At 37.1% G+C, this 18,833-nt stretch overlaps 1 protein-coding gene across 4 annotated transcripts; it reads right to left on the bottom strand.

Annotated features, from left to right (window-relative positions):
• Positions 1 to 694: 694 nt before the first annotated feature.
• PLEKHF2 (pleckstrin homology and FYVE domain containing 2) lies at positions 695 to 15,364 on the bottom strand. Of its 4 annotated transcripts, none has more exons than XM_026690682.2 (2): positions 15,164 to 15,364; positions 695 to 4,239 (listed from the first exon to the last, which is right to left on the bottom strand). In XM_026690682.2, the coding sequence occupies exon 2, from the start codon at positions 4,223 to 4,225 to the stop codon at positions 3,476 to 3,478; it is 750 nt and encodes a 249-aa protein (XP_026546467.1). In that variant the 5' UTR covers positions 4,226 to 4,239; positions 15,164 to 15,364; the 3' UTR covers positions 695 to 3,475. The 4 variants fall into 4 exon arrangements, with proteins under 4 accessions (XP_026546467.1, XP_087818147.1, XP_087818149.1 ...); XM_087962021.1 differs by lacking the exon at positions 15,164 to 15,364 and adding an exon at positions 15,028 to 15,158; XM_087962023.1 differs by lacking the exon at positions 15,164 to 15,364 and adding an exon at positions 14,232 to 14,440.
• Positions 15,365 to 18,833: the final 3,469 nt, after the last annotated feature.

Genomic DNA, 18,833 nt, shown 5'->3' with positions numbered 1-18,833 from the left:
CTGATTTCAACCTCCAAAAATGTTTTGAATAGAATAGGGTAGAATTCATCTCTACCATCTTACTAGAAATTTTTAAGTTAAATATTTTTATATTTATACCCCTCAAATATTGCCAAACGTAAGTACAACAAAAATGGGACTTAAAGCCCAGAGTATTCAAGCAACAGCATTATTCCAGAGAACCTTGAGTCAGAAATTAAATCTTGCACATGGGATCCTAGGAACATAAGATATGTTGGAGAACAAAGGGTCTTGGTGCAAGGTACAGGCATTCGACTAAACAGCATTAAGAAAATATCTAAGGGATATAATGACTATTCTATTCAAATAAAGCTACTTCATAAGTTGCAAGTTATACATTCAGAGTCCTTTACTATTTACAAAAATAGACAATTTCTCTGTGTATTTGAACAAATCAATCATTTAAAAATAAACAAGTTCTTTAACTGGTTGCCATCCTTAATTTTAAGAAATAACATCTTTCCCTCCAGAATAGGCGTGATCTTCCGTGGAAGCATTCCAAAATCCTTTCACTTTTCATATTAGAATTTATTTCTCAAATGGTAAGTAATGTTTAACTAGTATATCTTTTTCACGGTGCACTTTTAACGTCTTTTTACATACTGGGAGCAAGCAAAAAAACCTTGCTTATTGATAGTTTCCCTCAGATTTACACAATGAAAATAGTGCAGTCTGACAAAATTACAAAATCATTTATTAAGCCTCTCTCAAAGTTGACTTAACACACAAGATAGCTTGCTTTCCAAAATAAAATTGAGAAAAATCATAAAATTGGTAACCTTTCTTTCACACTCCTAATCTTACAATTACTTGTTTTACATTGTCAATTGGTAACAGCATCAGGGATTAATTGTAGCATATGCAAAATTTCATTTGTATTAAATGACTGGATTTGAAGGCTGATAGAAGGAACTTGTGGCCAAATAAATGAAAGTGCTAAAGCATATGTGCAGCATATAAAGATAACTGGGCAAATATAAAAATTACATTCAATACTGAGTACAGAAAGATTGTAAGATAAGCATTAAGAAAATTGAATTATATCCGCAAAAGATTTTGATAAACAGTAGAAAAAAAATTAAGTATATCCAGCCAATTCGAAAAGTTTTCATTGGCTTCTTCATAAAGAAGCACACTTTGGAGGGCATCCTTCAAACTACCCATTTCTAAGCATCAATGGTAATTATGGAAATAGTAATGTACAGATGGACAATCGTCGTTAGTACTTATTGCAAAACGCAACATCAGATATAATGTAAGTATATGGTCTACCATAAGAATAAGCCTCAGTGAGTCCCAGATTGTCTCTTCTCCTAATCTTAGCCTCAACAATTTTAGAATTAATTTGTTTGACAAGTTATCTAAACTCAGTCCAATTTCACTCTATAATTTATGTGATTTGCCTGTAAGATTTAACCACAATATGGGGTTCAGACAATACACTAAACTTTGGTTAACAAAGAGGAAGCCTTCAATCTCATAACTGCATAAGGACAAGCCTCCTTGAAGTTAATTATTGCCAGAATGAAGCTGTTGTATATATTATAGTATGCTAGAAATAATCATTCTAGTAAAACTACTTTTACTATAATTAATGAACCTTTTAAATATTGTGTCCTCAAATGTTGAATTTTAAGATTCAAGGAGCAAATAGGAAAGCTGGGGGAGACCTGAGAGTTTCAAAAATTATGTGCACAAGTCTGAACTCCCAGCATAAATGCAAGGCTCTTCCCGATTCAGGCATTTGAATATCAACTGGGAATCTATCCCATCTATCCCATCTCAACTGGGAATCTATCCCATGATGATGAATTCTCATCATCAATACAGCTGTTCCACAGATTCTAAGCAAGTCAACTGAGCCCACTCTATCACTTTATAGCTAGATTCCTCATATGATTTTTTTTTGTCCCAATTTGGATATTATACTCTTCATCCAACCAGATTATAGAATGGTAGACAAGTTCACAGATGCAAATCTAATGGTTTATTTAATAAATATAGTTAAATCAGCAGAAAACAGTGCAGAAACTGTGACTTATTAAGCACAATATAATTTTGCATGAATAATATTCAGCATGTTATTTATAAATTCTCAGGTACTATTGAATTCCCACACAATTCTGTCAAGAGACTTCTATGTAAAACAATTAAACATACTATTATATAAAAATAGAGGTATGTTGTGGGATTTTACAAAACTTTGTAGCTAAGTTGACATTTCTCTAAAATTGACACCATTATAGAAAGAATATTGTACAAAGTAAAATTTTTACTGAAAACACCTTTTGTACTATTTGTCAGGTCTTGATTTTAGACATTTAAAATAAAATCACCTGCAATTCATTTACATCTTGAGGTCAGCTGTGTACAAATGTCGTTTTCAAAAGAATAGCTAGCCCATTCTCCCAATTTGTGCTTTTAGAATACAGTTTATTTTTAAATCCACATCCTACAGTTTAAAAAGGTTAGTAAATAATCTAAGGATTTAAATATCAAATCAAAACATTACAGCAAGTAACATGATCTGAGACAAAACTTTTCAATTAACCATACCTGATAATTATAAACATTTAACAATATCGTACAAGTTTGAAAGTGGTTTAGATATCAAATCCATCTGAAAGATTAATTATTTAAAAGCCCCCATTTGTTTTATTCATTTTGTGGGAGCACCATACTTGTGATCAACTCACAATAATCATTGCGCAATAGTGCTGAATCTATCTTCACCTTGCGTCCTAATGAAAATCACTTTGTGCAAGGAGATGCTGGATAGCCCTCAGTTTCAGGGATGAAGTCACAACCCTTATTATTTAAATCCCATTATACAAGAACAATTAATCCTAATAGCACCAACTGTTTCTTAGATGATCGCATACCAGACGGTGCAAAGTTATTTTTTTTTCCTGCAACAGTGCAGTCATTACAAGGCACTGCTTGGTGTATAACATTTTGCATTGTTTTTAAAAAGTTACTAACATTTCAGAATTTATAATATATAGAATAAAAGTAAACGATCAGTTTCAAAGTTTGGTTAGATGTCCTTTTCAATCTCTAACCAAATTACTGGTTTCATGCAGGTTTAATTCCCCCATCCTAATATTAAAAGAATTCATACTATGGACTACTTATTAGCACAACTGCAAAGAAAAAAAATTCTGCTACATTTTCTAATCTTTTTCTTCAGAAAAGTGGAGCTGCTGACCAATTTACTTGTAGAAAGAAAATCAAGTATACATGGCTGGAAAGTATTTGCAATAGTCAATCCCTGCAGAAAGAGTAATGACATATTTTAGAGGTTTAAATACTGAGGCACATATGATTGAAAGGTTTTTCAGGCAAATTTAATAGCTAGGGTAGATTTCTCAGGAGAACTTGAAACTAGAGGTTTCTCATACAACAACTCAAGTTCAAACACCAACTGTAATATAAAAACATTTTCTTCCATTATTTAGTCACTGCTATCATCATCATCATCATCATCTGATATGTCATTTAAAGGAGGCTTTGGTGACTGGCTGAAAGAGTCTGATCTTGTGGGCTGGCATGTTGACATCTCTCCCATAGAAAGGAATTCATAACAAAAGTCACAGATTCGCACAGGCTTGGAAGACTGACTGGGTATAAGAAACCTCTTTTCAGAGCAGGGTCCACATACAACAAATCCACATTTCCGACAGTGGTGTCGACGGTTCACAGGGGTAAATTTTGCTTTCTGGCAACGCATGCAAACAGTGGCTTCTGAGTCGGGTACCCAGACAGCTGCATGCTCATTACTGGGCGTCTTCCCACTTTTGGACAGCAAATCAGAAACACATTTATTGATGTGGTTCATCCATTCAGATTTTTCTGTGGCAGTAGCAGCATATACTGCAAAAGATTTAGTTGGAGTTTTGATCAGCCAGCCATTCCGCAAATCCCCCTCATCTTGGATAGACTCAATAGTGACGTTTTCAAGAGGAATGATATGTTGCTTATTATATTTCTTCTTCTGGATAACGATGTTACCATATACAAGGATATCATTGAATAAAAAAAACTGCCTTGCTTTTGGTTTCTTCCTACACAGCTTTGTTAATACTCCTTCACCAATGAGGACACGGCCAGGAATGGTCAGAGGCTGACCAGCAGCTCCAAAACAGTTTTCCACTACGCTTATTCGCCTAGTATTTGCTTCACTGTTTGCCAAGCGATCCACCATCTTTCACCACGTTCCTACAACATAAAAAAATAAATACTATTAAGGCACTGCAGCTATTCAGTCAAAAGCTATACATTAAGCATAATATATATAGCTGTCGCACAACACCTCCCCACCCTTATTTAAATACATACAAGATGCTTTCAAAAATGAGAGGGAATTTTTAGAGCATCAACAAAAACCCAAAAAACACAAGAATGGGAGACAATCTTCCACTCCCGGTGAATGTAGAGAGAGTAAAAAAGATTACCTTAAAGGCGTTGTGCAGGAAAAAGGAGGTGAAGCATTTTTAAAATTCAAAACAAGATAATAATCAGAAGCAGTTCAATAGCTTGCCTCCCTAATACATTGAACTATAAGGAGGAGGAAGAGGTACAACGCTATCATTTTTGCAAGATCTTATTATTGCCAATCTCAATAGAAATGGTCGTAGTCTTCCTGTGAGGTTGTTTTCTGAGCTTGGTCTATCAGTAGGCTTGGCAATATATTTATGCAGGAGAACCCTATTGAATTTGGTAGGGGACATTGCTACTTGTGGTTTGAATTTTCAAAGTAACCACTTCGTGGTTTGTTCAATTGTGTATGAAATAAGGCAGATTGTGAGCTATTAGATTCAAAACCTATGCCACATTGGAAGTTCCAGATTTTACCTGAGACAAATTCTAGACTTGTGAAGCAACTAGGAGTAACTAGTATGCCTCTGTCCTCTCCTCTTTCCCTCCCTTTATGTGGCCGTGGCACTCCCAAAATTTTCTCGATCCTCCTTTTCTCTTATTTCTTTCTCTTACTAACCATGCACTGATGTTCCCTATAATTTTTAATGTGTGGGGGGAAAAAATTCCCCAAACCAAGCTCAAATTTGTGCACCACTATATAAGCTCACTGTAAATATATGTAATAGCACATGGAAGAATGTTTATATATATTTCTTAAAACACAGAAACTAGAAAGTGTAGTATATCATATACATACATTCTTAAAGGTTGCGCTTTCAGGTAATTTTTTTACTCCTGGGAACTGTAGTGATTGGCCCAAGATCACCCAGCAGGATATGTGTTTAAGGTAGAACTACAACTCACAATTTTTTTGTTTCTAGCATGAAGCCTTCTAGCCTAAAACCATTATCCCAAACTGGCTTTACATGAATATGCTTATAGATCAACTTAAGAATTGCTGGCCACTGATCATTACAATTAATATTTTATACACATTTACAATTGTCCTCGGTGGTCTCAGAACTTGCTTGTTTTCTTGCAGACATTTCATTACCCAATCTAGGTAACATCAGTACTAGTGCCTTCTTCATGTCTTTTTGAACTGTCACATCTTCTCTTTATACATATGTGAATGGTCATATACATTAACAATAAATTTTGCTTTTATTTAATTCTTCTATTTAGGCATTCTCTATTTGAGAATTTTAAACCAGTTAGAAAGTAGGTCAAGGCACCTGTGTTCCTACAATTAAAACAACTCTCCAGCACCAACTCGGTTGCAGTGAGGTGAAATGACTATCACAAAGCTAGTTGTTTTCTGGTTTTTAAATGTTATGACTTTATTCCATCACTGGAGGGAACTCTTGGCTCACCTCTCCAAGCTTCTGAGCTTCAGATTTCATAACAGGAATACTAGCTTGACAGATTTGTTGTTCCTCCTCAGTAACCTAAACAAAATAGCAGGACTAGAAGTGTTTTATCTTTCCCTTCACTTCAACAAAGGAGGCTGACTTAATAGTATTTTTTTTCTTTTAGTTCATTCATTTCTACACAAAGTAGAAGTAAAGAGAGTTTTGTTGCTACAGGAGCCCTAGCAGTTTGGGACCTTCAAACTGAAGATGTAGATGTGAATATTTTAACGTATTATTCTACTTCCCATTCTACCATTTTTTTCATGTGAATGATATGTATCCTTCAACTACTGTACTCCAGATATGAAAATAATTGCATCACACCTCAGCTATACCTATTAAGTCATACGACATCCCCATGTAAAGTTCGATCTCATCTTTATTCCTATACTTTTAACACAGAGCTTTTCAACCTTTTTTAGATATATTACATTGTCAAGAAAATAAATGAATTATGACCCAAATATCAGTCCCTTAATAATGCTTTTATCAAAAAACAGAGAAACAGTCCAAAGTTCCAGTTATCTAGTAAATTCCTATTGTTAGCTCTACCACAATGATTTTCACAAATACAGCCACTTTTTTTTCTCCTGTCAAAGAAAAAAGGCACCTCTTTAGCATGCATAAATATATATATAGGTAGAGTGCAAAAAGATTTTAAATGAAGGTAATAGTAGGGTTTTAATGATGCTGAACTACAATTACATTAATGGAATGCTACAGTCACAGACAAACCACCTGCTTCCAGGAAGCTTTAGAATCCAGAAAAATATTTGCTTAACTATAATACTCACTGATAACCTTTATGAATTGTTACTAAACTAATTTCACACAATGCATTAAACTATAATTTATCTTAATTAGGTTGAATAAACCACAATGATTGTTTCCCTGATGCCCATAGATCAGTTTACAACCAATAATGACCAGACTTGTATAAGACTGCATATTAAATCAAAACCAAACAAATTACATTATGACCTACTGCACTGTATGATATTTCCCTCAAAGTAATCCAACTATCATCGTGAATTTGTGGAAAATATGGAAGGAGATTACCAATAAACCATCTCAGGAAAAGAACAAAAAAGTACAATAACATGAAATAGAGTAGACCTACCAAAACAAATAAAATCAAATATGTTAAAATTACTTCTGTGCACTTTCAATCAATTATTCATCCACTTAGCAGTAAGCAATTGTTCAGTGTATAATTCACTTTTTTAAGTATTCATTATTATCTAATTACTGCTATCTAATTTAAATGCCAGATATGCACAAGAAAAAAAAAGAGTATTTGATTACGTGGATGTATATAATGCAAGATACCTGGATAGTAATTTGTCTAGAAATATTACAGTATTATCTTACATTTTAAAAAATTGCTATTATATGTATGTTATATGTATTCCATTATTTTCTCTAAGATATTTTCCTTTTGATTAACTCCCGAGCTTTCCACTGTTTTTTTTGCCACAGACTTAACATAGCTCTCTTCCCATAATGTTTCTGTAATTCCAGGGTAGCAGGTCACAAATCAAATTTATGACAAGTAAAAAGTTATACTATTTTGAAGTAAAATATTTCCAATAGTACTTACAATACACTATTTTACTTTATTTAAAAAAGGTTATTATAAAATAGATAGCCACAAAAATGGGGGGACGATTGCTCAGTGTCACAATAGTAGGACTAATATCTCATGACAAGATTTCTCATTAAGGTAAAACCATCACAGGGTACAATAATCAAAAAAGCAAATGAAGCAAATGAAAGTAAATATAAACCAAAAATACTCTGCTAAAGGGAAGCCACAGAGTAAGTAACCATGTCTTTAGCATTCAGCTATATTCTGAAGCACATTTAGAAGTCTAGGAACTATTATTTCTCATTTCCTTACAGAAGCTCACAAGTTTAAAAGGTCACTGAAAAGGGAAATACACCTGAACAGTATTTTCTACAGATCATCCACACCAATCCTCTAATTCAGGGGTCCCCAACCGGGCCCCGGGGCCCCGGACCGGTACCGGTCCGTGGAATATTTTCTACCGGGCCACTGGTTTGCTGGGTGCCGCCATCTTGTTTCGATGAGAAAGTGCTTCCGGGTGAGCTTTTCCAGTTGGACAGCGGCGTTTGGGTCCTGAAGGAATCCTCGCGCCTTAGTTTCATCGAAGGGGGGGGGCGGCTTCGAACGAAACTAAGGCACGAGGATTCTTTCAGCACCCAAGGCAAGGCGAGCCGAGCCACCGTCCCGAAGCCGTCCCGGAGCCCATCGACAAAGGTACAAAGGAGGAGTTGAAGGTGGCGGGGAGAAGCGGGGGACGGCTGGCTGGCCGGTCGCTCGGCTCGCCTTGTCTTGTCATGCGTGCTGATGCCGGTACCAGGCCGCAGATCATTTTGTGATGCCGGTACTGGGCCGTGGCACAAAAAAGGTTGGGGGCCACTGCTCTAATTAGAGAAACAGTACACATACTACAAAAGTATAAGTGATAACTAATCCTTTCATAGTATCAATCACCAGTTTCAAGCTAAAGTGATGTCCAGTACAAGCTCTTCAACATATTGCCTCTGAACAGATATTTTACACATAGGTGCATGCTTTCCATTTTTTGCTTCTGTTAATCAGCTGCCAGTATTGTCCACAAAGAGGATGAAAAAGCAAGATGGTGGTCACAAGTGCTTCAATCACTATTTTTACTTTTCTTTAATCCCCCCCTCCCACTACAGATAGCCGTTTATATAGTACATCTGACAGAATAGGTTTTCAATAGATTTCTTATAATTAATTAATTAGTACCACATATATTGACATGGATGTAATATAGGTAATCCTTGACTTATGACCATGATTGAGCCCAAAATTTCTGTGGCTAAGCAAGACATTTGTTAAGTGGATTTTGTCCCATTTTATGACCTTTCTTTTCACAGTTGTTAAGTGAATCACTGTAGTTGTTAAATTAGTAACACAATTGTTAAGTGAATCTGATCTTCCCATTGGCTTCACTTCTCAGAAGGTTGCAAAAGATGATCATGTGACCCAGGGACACTGCAACTGTCATAAACATGAACCAGTTGCCAAGTATCCGAATTTTGATCACGTGACCATGGAGGTGCTGCAACCGTCGTTAATGTGAAAATTGGTCATGTCACTTTTTTCAGTGCCATTGTAACTCTGAAAAGTCACTAAATGAACTATTGTATGTTGAGGACTACCTGTATAAACAAAGTCAGAATCATACATAATTACACTAACATTCACAATAAAATAAATAAATCACATAGTATTCTTTAATTTACTTAATTTTAATTTACTTAAATTTATCTTGCTGAAAGATGAATATCATTACTGAAATCAATTCAAGCACTTTTAGGGAGCCTATACAAAGAAATAAGTTTAGTATTAAATACGGAAAGTGTTTAGCTTTATCTTCACATGAAGAATTTAAGTGTTAACCATAAAAAATAAGGTATATTTAGCTTCTGCTTACTTTTCTCATATATTTTCTAAGTAACACCATTTAAAACATTTACTATACTGTATTACTGTCCCATATCTGTGTCCCTTAGCTCTAGTTACAGAAATGAAATATTTTGTTGTATGTAGTTGCTGGAATTATCAATCTATTAATAAATATAAAAAGGAATATAAGTGATGAATGGGCTATGCAAACAGTCTGATGTATTCCCCATTGTGGGCCTACTTACTCTCTTACAATCCCTTCGTCTCCAATTTCTCCCCCTCAAGGGGAGGGGGGGACAAACTTTCTGTAGGTAATCTCCCCAGTGCCGGAGCCATTTTTTTCCTTACATTCTCCTTCACAAATCAGAGAGAATGGAGAGAAATGGATTATAAGAGAAAAGGTTAAGCATACAATGGGGAACTGGGCTGTCAGTCACGTGATGTTTCACGACATTTTTCCCCTTTGCGGAGCTGGGGGCGTGGCCTGCGCGTAACACATTCAGCCCTCAGGCCACCAGTTGGACACCCCTGGCATAATGTGTTTGTGGCTCCCAGTGCCTGAGCATGCTCAGAGCTGCTAATAGCACTACATCCTTTTCAATGTGTACTCCCTACTGTGTGTCTGCCTACTCTATTATAACCCCTTCCTTTCAAATCTCCCATTAGATTTGTAAAGGAAAAGAAAAAAAAAGTTAGGGATGGGAACAGACATACTGATTGCAATAGCAATCACATCACTTTGATGGATGCTCTGAAGGTTGTAAAATACAGGCTCAAGTCATAAAATTACTTTTCAGTATCACTGTAATTTTGAACCTACCCCAATGATGTCCAGGAAGCTATTCAATTATAAAAGATCCAGTTATTCTTTCAAACTTTGGGGCAGAGGGAAAGGACTTTCTGTGGTTTAATGTGTTTCAGGACCATTCGTGATTCTTTTGTTAAAAAAACTGCACATATTCTAGATACAACTGCACCAGCTCCACCGATTCATATAAGGGCATTATCATATTTGCATGCTCTATATTCCATAGTTTATTGTCCAAACATGCTGTTGGTCTTTTTTATAGCAGATGAACACTTTTCACCGTTAGCCCAAGATCTTTCTTAATTTATTACTACTAGCTCTTATCCCATTAGTTTGTATGAATAATTTTGGCATCAATTTACAGTTGTGCACACTGAAGGACATATGTCACTTTGACATCCATTCCCTAAACACAGACATTCCTTTGAACCGTTCGCAGTCCATTTTTGTTCATATCAATTCTAGACAATTTAGTGTATCAGCAAACTTGGTTATTCCACCTAGCCACACTTGATTCCAAATGATTTATCAATAGATTAATAAGCATTTGTCCTAGGAAAGAACCGTGGGGGAGTGACAATCCTCCATTCTGAGAAATGTCTACTTATTCCAATTGTTTTTTATTTTTCAGGTAGATGTTTATTCACAAGACAACCTGTTCTTTTATTTCAGGGGTGTCAAACTGGTGGCCAGATGTGTCATGTGCAGACCACGCCTACTCCAGTTCCACAAAGAGAAAAAATGTCATGAAATGTCACATGACGTGATGCAGCAAGTTTGACACCCGTATTTTATTCCATGGCTATTAAGCCCACCGAAAAGTCTTTGATGAAGGAAATCTAAGTAGATAATATCTACTGGCTTGCTCTTATCCATGTTTATTTCTTCAGAAACCAAGTAGATTGGTTAGAGAAGACATTCCCTTGATGTAACAATTTTGGGTATTTTTGAGCAAGGCCTATATCTCCAAATGTTTGGTAATTTTATCTTTAATAGCAGTTTCCACCATTTTCCTTGGCACAGATGCTGATACTTCTTGAATATTCCCATAAGCCCTTTCCTATGTAGCTCAGATGTGGAGTTCTTCCCCCAAATTTCTCCTGTGAAAATAGAGGTAAAATAAAATACTTTCAAGTTTTCAAGTACTCCAGAATCCTTCAGAAGAGAAAAAGTGAGGAATGGAGTTAATAGCAAGGAACTTTAAAAATTGGGCCATGGTAGTTTCAGCCTTAGTGCTATGATGTTACTCTTCTTCCCTTGATGAGTAGGTATCATGTAGCCTGAGTCAGGGAACCTCTCCATTATTTACTGACCACTTCATAGCCACACCTTGTTTCTATAAAAAACATAACTAAATGACCTAGATATCTCTAAATTTGCTTTTGGATTCCTAAATAGCACGTAAGAGCATTTAAAAGTTAAACTAACCAATAAGTTCAAGAATTTTCTCACAACTAAAAACAGATATCCAGGTTAAACCATTCAGTTTTATGTTAGAATGTACCCATTTTATGAATGAAGGCAAATTTAATATTCTAACTGTGCTTGAATCATTAGAATTTTGGAAACTGATTTCAATGGCAAAATTAGACAAAAGATAATTCTACATATGAATGTATTTTCAAGTCTACATTGGAATTTTTTGGAAATTAATTCATTTCTCAAAAATGTATTTTCACCTTATGAGTGAAAAGAGAATGAAAAGCATTAATCTTCCTTCACAGCAGAAAAGAATGCTTTTGGGGCATTATGACGCTTTATTTACCCCCTTCCAAAAATTGCTCCATCAAAATTCAGGAATACATAATGTACAAAATGAGATTTGCCACTGATTTATGGCATGAAAATTTAAGTCTTTGCAATGCATAGGAAGTTTTTAATTAAACATTACTGCAATTGGGACACTACAATTGCCAAGCCAAAAAAAAACAAAAAACCCACAAGACCCTAAAACACTAAGTTTTAAGACCTTTTCTTATTCACAGTAGTCCAATTTGGACAAAACAGTAAAATCTGATCAATTTTAAACCTCTGAATTTGAGGGTGGATCATTCTTAAACATACGGTGTTACTAGGCCAGTTCAGAATATAAAGATACAACAGTAAAGTCACATGATCGTACAATAAGTACAGTTGTTGCTCAATAGAAATCAGCAACAGGTATCATCAAATACACTGCTGATCTACCAACAGTCTACTAATATTTGGGCAGATAAAAAATCCTAACATTTCTTTCTGCAAGTGAATTTGAGACTACAAAACTGATTTCTAAAGATCTGCAGCAATACAGATAGTCCTTGACTTATTAACACAATTTAGCTCAAAATTACTGTTAAGTGAGACATTTGTTAAGTCAGCTTTGCCCCATTTTACAACCTCTCTTGCAGCCATTGTTAAGTGAGTCACTGCAGTTGATAAGTTAGTAACCTGGTTATTAAATAAATCTGGCTTCTCCCATTGACATTGCTTGTCAGAAGATCACAAAAGGGTGATGTGACTTGGGACACAGCAACGGTCATTATTATGAACCAGCTGCCAAGTATCTGAATTTTGATCACATGATCATGGGGATGCTGCGATGGTTGTAGCTGTGAAAAAAACTGGAAAAAAAAGTCATGTCCCTTTTTTCAGTCCTGCTGTAACTTTGAACAAACTGTTATAAGATGAGGACTAGCTGTACAACAAAGTTAACTATGCACCTATATTTCAGGTTAAAAAAATCAAGTCATAGAAATGAAATATATGATTTTCCAAAGTCTATGCTATTGGAATAATTAGATAATAGTAGTTTCATTATTTGTTTATTATTTTAGAATAAAATTTGTAATTTGTAAGCTAACCATCTAGTTTATATATAAAACAGAGAAGCTTTCACTACAAGCTATAATCATGCAATGGATAAAACTCAAATTTATATCCACATACGCATTTGTAAAAAAATGCAGATGTCAGCAGTATCATTTTAAAAGGAAATAAAACTAAGTATAAATCATTGCAATGATTCATGACATTTTATTTGCCTTTAATTAAAGTCATGCTGCAAACTGCTGGAGCAAGAATGTGCCCATTTACCTATGTTAATCTTATGAACACTACTGGTTGCCATTTTCTTCTATTTTTTTTATGCACAGACGAAATGCTTTTGTAGCCAAAACATCCACATGAAAAGGCTTGGTGAAGATCCAAGATTTGCAGAAGTACAAAAAAAATACATACTGTAGGCAAAAAAATTGTTAAGAATTTCCCCTCTGAAAGGTTTACTCAGTTCTGTTTTAACTACAGTTCTTGTCCTATTGAATAAATTAGAGAAATTTTCTAAAAAATAAAATACTTAAATAAGTTGGTAAGATAATCTGTAAATACAAAAAACATTTATCAGTTTAAAGCATTAAAATCAGAGCAGTGAAATATTAGTTCATTTTTATGCATAAGAACTGTTTTCACAAATATATAAAACTGTTAACAATAATAGTAATCCGAAACTGTAAAAGAAAAGCCTGAAAACTATTTAAAAAGTACTATTTGAAAACTATAATGGCTATTTGAATGGAAGAACTATTTGAGGTTGTTCATCAGTTCATCTTATAAAACTGCTTCTAGATAACTAAACCTTTAAAGGTGGGCTTATCTTGTAAAGAAAAACAAGTTTATTTAGTTAGAAAATTTATTCGCCACCCATCTTTATTGAATAAAGCACAATTATATGAATGCACTCAATTACATTGTAAATCAGTGTGTTAAATGAATCCAACTAGAACAATTTCACTGATAATGTAACTGTGTATTTTGGCTGATGTAACCTCATACTTTATCAATATTAATTCTGCCTCACTGTAAAGGATGTTTTTGAAGTTAAGTAATTTCCTAAATAAACAAGGAAGTGAAATTCCAATATAAATAAAGGCTGATCAGGAACTAGCATTTTTATTTCAGGATAAGTACAGAAAGCGGCACTAGCTCTTTCTCCAAGACATCCGAGGAGGGAGTAAATCTTTTTCAACAGCGGCATTTTAGACTATCTCGACTAGGCCCAACTGGCAGAAAGAATACAAGTCTAAACACAAGAGACCCAACTTTTTTTCAGAGGAATAATAATCCACGCCAAGCTAACCCTGTTGACAGGCGCAGGAAGTTCACTGCTTCCCGATACAAAACAACCGCGCTCCATCACGAAACTCGAGGGAAGCAACGCAACACACACGCGTCCTTTTTTTTTCTTTGCAGACGGGTCTTTTTGACTTCCTTCTCCTCTCCAAAAATGTTGCTCACGAGAACTTTTGTTTCCAGAATGAAGAAAAGAGAACAAAACAAAACAAAACCGAGGGGTCGATAAGAACTGCCCGTTGATCCGGAGAAAGGTGTATTGGGGGCGGCGGGGTGGGGGAGAGAGATTATTATCTGGTTCATTGAGGAAAGCGGAGCTCGCGACCCGCCGATCCCCGGGAGTCAGAGATGCAACGGGGAGCTGAGGAGGCGCTCCCACCCCTCTTTATTTTTATTTACCGCTCCCATTTTGCGAGCGCTTTGAGGCGACAATCCTCTGGCTGTAGAACTGGGGGGACTGGTCGTGCGAGGGGCCCCAGGGAAGAGGGCTTCGGAGGGAAAGGCTCTGTCACGAAGGGGAAAGACCCCCTCCAAAGCCGAGCCGTCTCCCTCATGTTCCCCGCCGCCCTCCTGCGGCTAGGCGTCCCGAGCCAAAGCTAAGTCAGGCGCCGCCAACCGCCTCGACGCGAGGGGTCAGGGGATGCCTGAACTCCCCCACGGCCTCCACCCGCGGCTAGACGGCCCCAACCGACGGCCCCTTTCCTTAACGGGCAACCGGAGGGAAGGAAGAAAGCGAGGCAGAGAAGGAAATGGACCCCGTCCTGCCGCTGTCGCTCCCCCACGACCAAAGCTCCGCCGAGTACCTTCCCCAACATGGCCGCGAACCCCCCTCCGACGGGGCGAGAAACTTTCCTGCGCTCCGCCGCCCCCTCCGGTAGACTCTTCCATTATCCGACCCGCTTCCCGACGGACCTCCCGAACCTCCGCCGCCCAACTTACTCAGAAACCGAAGCGCGCCTTCCCCTGGTCCGCAGCTGGCCGCTCTCCCTCTTCCTCCGCAGCCGCTGCCGCTGGGACTAATCTGCTAACGACGCCCCTCCTGCCGAGGCGCGCACACACCCAAACCAGCCTCCTCCCCAGCGCGGGGAGGGGCCCCAGCTTCGACCACAGCCGCCCGCCCTCCCGCTCCCATTCCCGTAGAAAACTGAGAGGAGGAGCCAACGCCATCTTGGGAGAATCGGCGGATGGATCGGATTGGCCGCTGAAGGGAAAGAGGCGCTTAATAGCCTATGGCACTTAACCCTCAAAGGCGAGGGGGCGGGCTTTTCGTTTTTAACGGCTGCAAAGGTGGGTATCATTCCTCCCCCCTTCCCTCTATTTGCCTGGCAGCGGTTCTTTGGCGCGGTTTTGACGAGCTGTGGGAGTGATGGGCAATCCTCTCCGCTCTTAGCTCGCGGACCCTGGAAGCGTTGGGTTAAGTATAAACTTAAGAAAAATTGCGCAACCTATGTGGGAATGGCAAGCCAAACTTGGATTACCCATTACGCAAAACAAGCGCGTGCTTCGGGCGCTTAGGGAAAAGGGGGGCATCCCCGCGTTTTTCTCCGTAGCTGTCATGCCTTTCACTCTTTCACTGCCACGCTCGACAGTAGTCGATTTTTATTTTTTATTTATTTTTTGGTTCTACTTCGGTCTGCCTTGTTAAAAAAGAAAAAGTTCAGTCACCAGGAGTGACTGAAATGTTAAAGTTCGGTTTGAAGTTGTGGACCGATATTCGACTTATTTTCATCTCACGGCGAGAGTCTCGCTGCGGTGGCAAACTTTTTGCAAACTTTTTGCTGTCGGGATTAATTCCCACTTTTAAAAACCATGAAGGACCTCAAAAAAGATTTTCCTTAGATGGGTTGTTTATCGATACTTATCTATTAAAACTTAAAATGGATGCACTCATAGAATATTTACTGAATCGTGTAAAAATAACACTATGAAACATTCGATGTTAATGTTTTTTTCATGAAAATAACTTACACAGTAATTTTTTACAAATAAGAATGTAACTGTTGCAAATGTTGCAAATGTTTCAATAACTAGCAAATACTTTGCTTTCATGGAAACCCCGAGATGGTCTTAGAGACCCCAAGGGTCCTCGGACCACTTTTAAGATACATTGGCTTAAATTAGCCCTGGAACAAACCAGGATGGCTTCATGGCTTAAACAGATCTATGCTTAAAATCTATGTTGGGGGGGGAAGGGGGAGTATGTTTATGAGTTTCCAGAGCAAAAGCAGGATGCAAGCAACCTCTTCCTTTATCTGAACAGCCAACAAAGCTTTGAAAATTATAGTTGGAGCAGATAGTAGGGTAATGCAGTCCACAATGGGTTCCCCCAGATGCGTTCAGGAATGCAGATTTGTGATTACAGCATCCCTGAGTTGCTCTTGCAGAAAATGTAAGCAAACTGCCACTCTGCTTTATATAGACTTATACTGAATTTGCTGCAGAGTTGAGTTAGAAATGACTGTGTGTGTGTGTTTGCAGCTTACAAGGAAAATCAGCAAATCGAGCTGTATTCATATATCTTTATCCTTTTCAATTTTAAAGATAGATGGATATGACAGAATCTGTTTTGGTGAAGTATGGTTCTATCTTTGGAAAAGAAAGCTTGTTTTGAGTGCAAAGTGAAGGATAAAACAAAGAACATACAAGCGAAGCCTTACTTCTCCTGTAACCTAACTTGCAATGTGCAAGATATGCTGGGCTCAGCACCATGACAACCATGATGCTCTTCCCTTTGAATGTTCTGCATGCATACAGGCATCTTGCCAGAAAGATTATTTTGGTTGGGTTGCCTTACTAGAGTGCCTCAATTCTTGACAAGTGTAAGTTTGAGACATTTAAATAGTGTACATACCAATAGCAATCAAATAATATTGTAACAAAAATAAAGCACAGATTAAGATCATTCAATTGTTGACATGAATAAAAATCAAAGAGGAGCCAGAATCAAGTCAGGAAACTTGTGTAAATAGTTCAATTATAAGCTTGCTTGAATACATGTTAGAGTTTTAAAATGTTAACTTTTTACTGTCCACTAAAAGCTGTAACCATACCTAGACTGTATATATGCCTACCTGTAAATAAGACCCACTGAAAGATATGCAGTTTCATTTTTCAGTAAAAGTATTGTTTTTTTAATATTGGAAAGCAATAATTTCAGTGTACTCTGTATTGTCTAGGCTCAACCTGAGTATTGTGTTGAATTCTAGGCAACACTTGTTTCAGAAATACCAATATTAGAATAAGTTCAAGAAACCTTTAGTAGAAAGAAATATTAGTATTTTTTTCTTTTAGTAAAAAGAAACTAGATAACAGATAAAGGAAGGAACAATTGTCACAAAGCACAATTGCTCAATCAGTATTTGAATGAATATATAAGTACATTCGTGTTGTAAATATCTTCCTAGTAATTAGTGAGTAAGAAGGAACTCCAGAACTGCTATATTTGCTATGAGGAAGAAAATGATAAATGTTTTTACCACGTCAAAAAGAAAAGTATTAATACACAAGCCCTTGTGCTAGCATATGCACATGTTTATAAGAACGAGACAGCAGATACATAAAATTGCTAGAAAAGTATACGAAAATATGTCTTAGTTTTCCAAAACCTCAAATAGGTGTTTACAGTTTCTTGCAGTGAGAATTCCTTGTCATTCAATCTTTATTTACTTAAGGCAAGTGTTTTGTTAAATGAGCTCCACACAGACTGAGCTATCTACAGAGAAACAAAGGGAAGTGAACAAAGAAAACAGGAAATAATTTGTCTCATCAACAGTGAAGGAGAGATTAGACACCCATTTGTCTGAAATGATATAGGGTCTCCAGCTTGAGCAGGGGGTTGGACTAGAACACAGGTGTCAAATTCAATCATGTCATGATGTGACTTTTTTTGCCTTTTGTGAAGCTGGGATGGGCGTGGCCTGCAGGTGATGCATCTGGCCTGTGGGCCACCAGTTTGACAAGCCAGGACAAGCCAAGGTCCCTTCCAATTCTGTTATTCTGAGTATAAAAACGATGAGCAGGTTTTGGGCAACGTGGGTGTGGATTTCCTGAATTATATGGTCACAGATATTATCTTGAAGAAATATTACATGTCATTGAGTAATAAAACCAAATGTTGCTGTTCTGATGAATGAAAAATACTGCAGGCTAAGTAGCAAAACTTAAATTATGGGTCTTGGTGCTCTCAGCTTGGTTTTTTTGCAAACGTTTCATTGCCAAATTAAATTTTAATTACCAAATAAAATGACTTTGTAATTTTTATTTAATAAAAATATCTTTAGGGCCAAATCATTGACTCAATGTATGAAAATGCTTCAGTATTATGCCCCTCTGGCTAGTGATCTAGCCCTCATTCTGCATGCATGACCATTTGAATCTTGAAACCATGACAGCATTGCAAGTCATGCAGCTTAAATTCTGGAAAGTTGCAGGGTGGTAATATTCCCTTGCTCTGGTTATTTTTAATGTTCATTTGTTTCCATTTATTAGGAAGATGAGTATTACTATTTATGTCACGAAACTGGCATTGTCAAACCAAGATAAATGGCTGACTGTTTTTCTCACTGCTGAGTTAGTCCACCAGTCCTTAATTGGAAGAAAATTATACCAG

Source organism: Notechis scutatus, chromosome 3 (assembly GCF_049901735.1).
Source record: "Notechis scutatus isolate UNSWTSFEM ecotype Mainland chromosome 3, rNotScu1.2, whole genome shotgun sequence".
NCBI lineage: Eukaryota > Metazoa > Chordata > Lepidosauria > Squamata > Elapidae > Notechis > Notechis scutatus.
The sequence above is the reverse complement of the archived record's forward strand: the minus strand, read 5'-3'. Positions and strand labels throughout refer to the sequence as shown.

Coding starts and splice junctions, on each gene's coding strand:
- PLEKHF2 (XM_026690682.2), bottom strand. CDS start 4,225: ATGGTGGATCGCTTGGCAAACAGTGAAGCAAATACTAGGCGAATAAGC.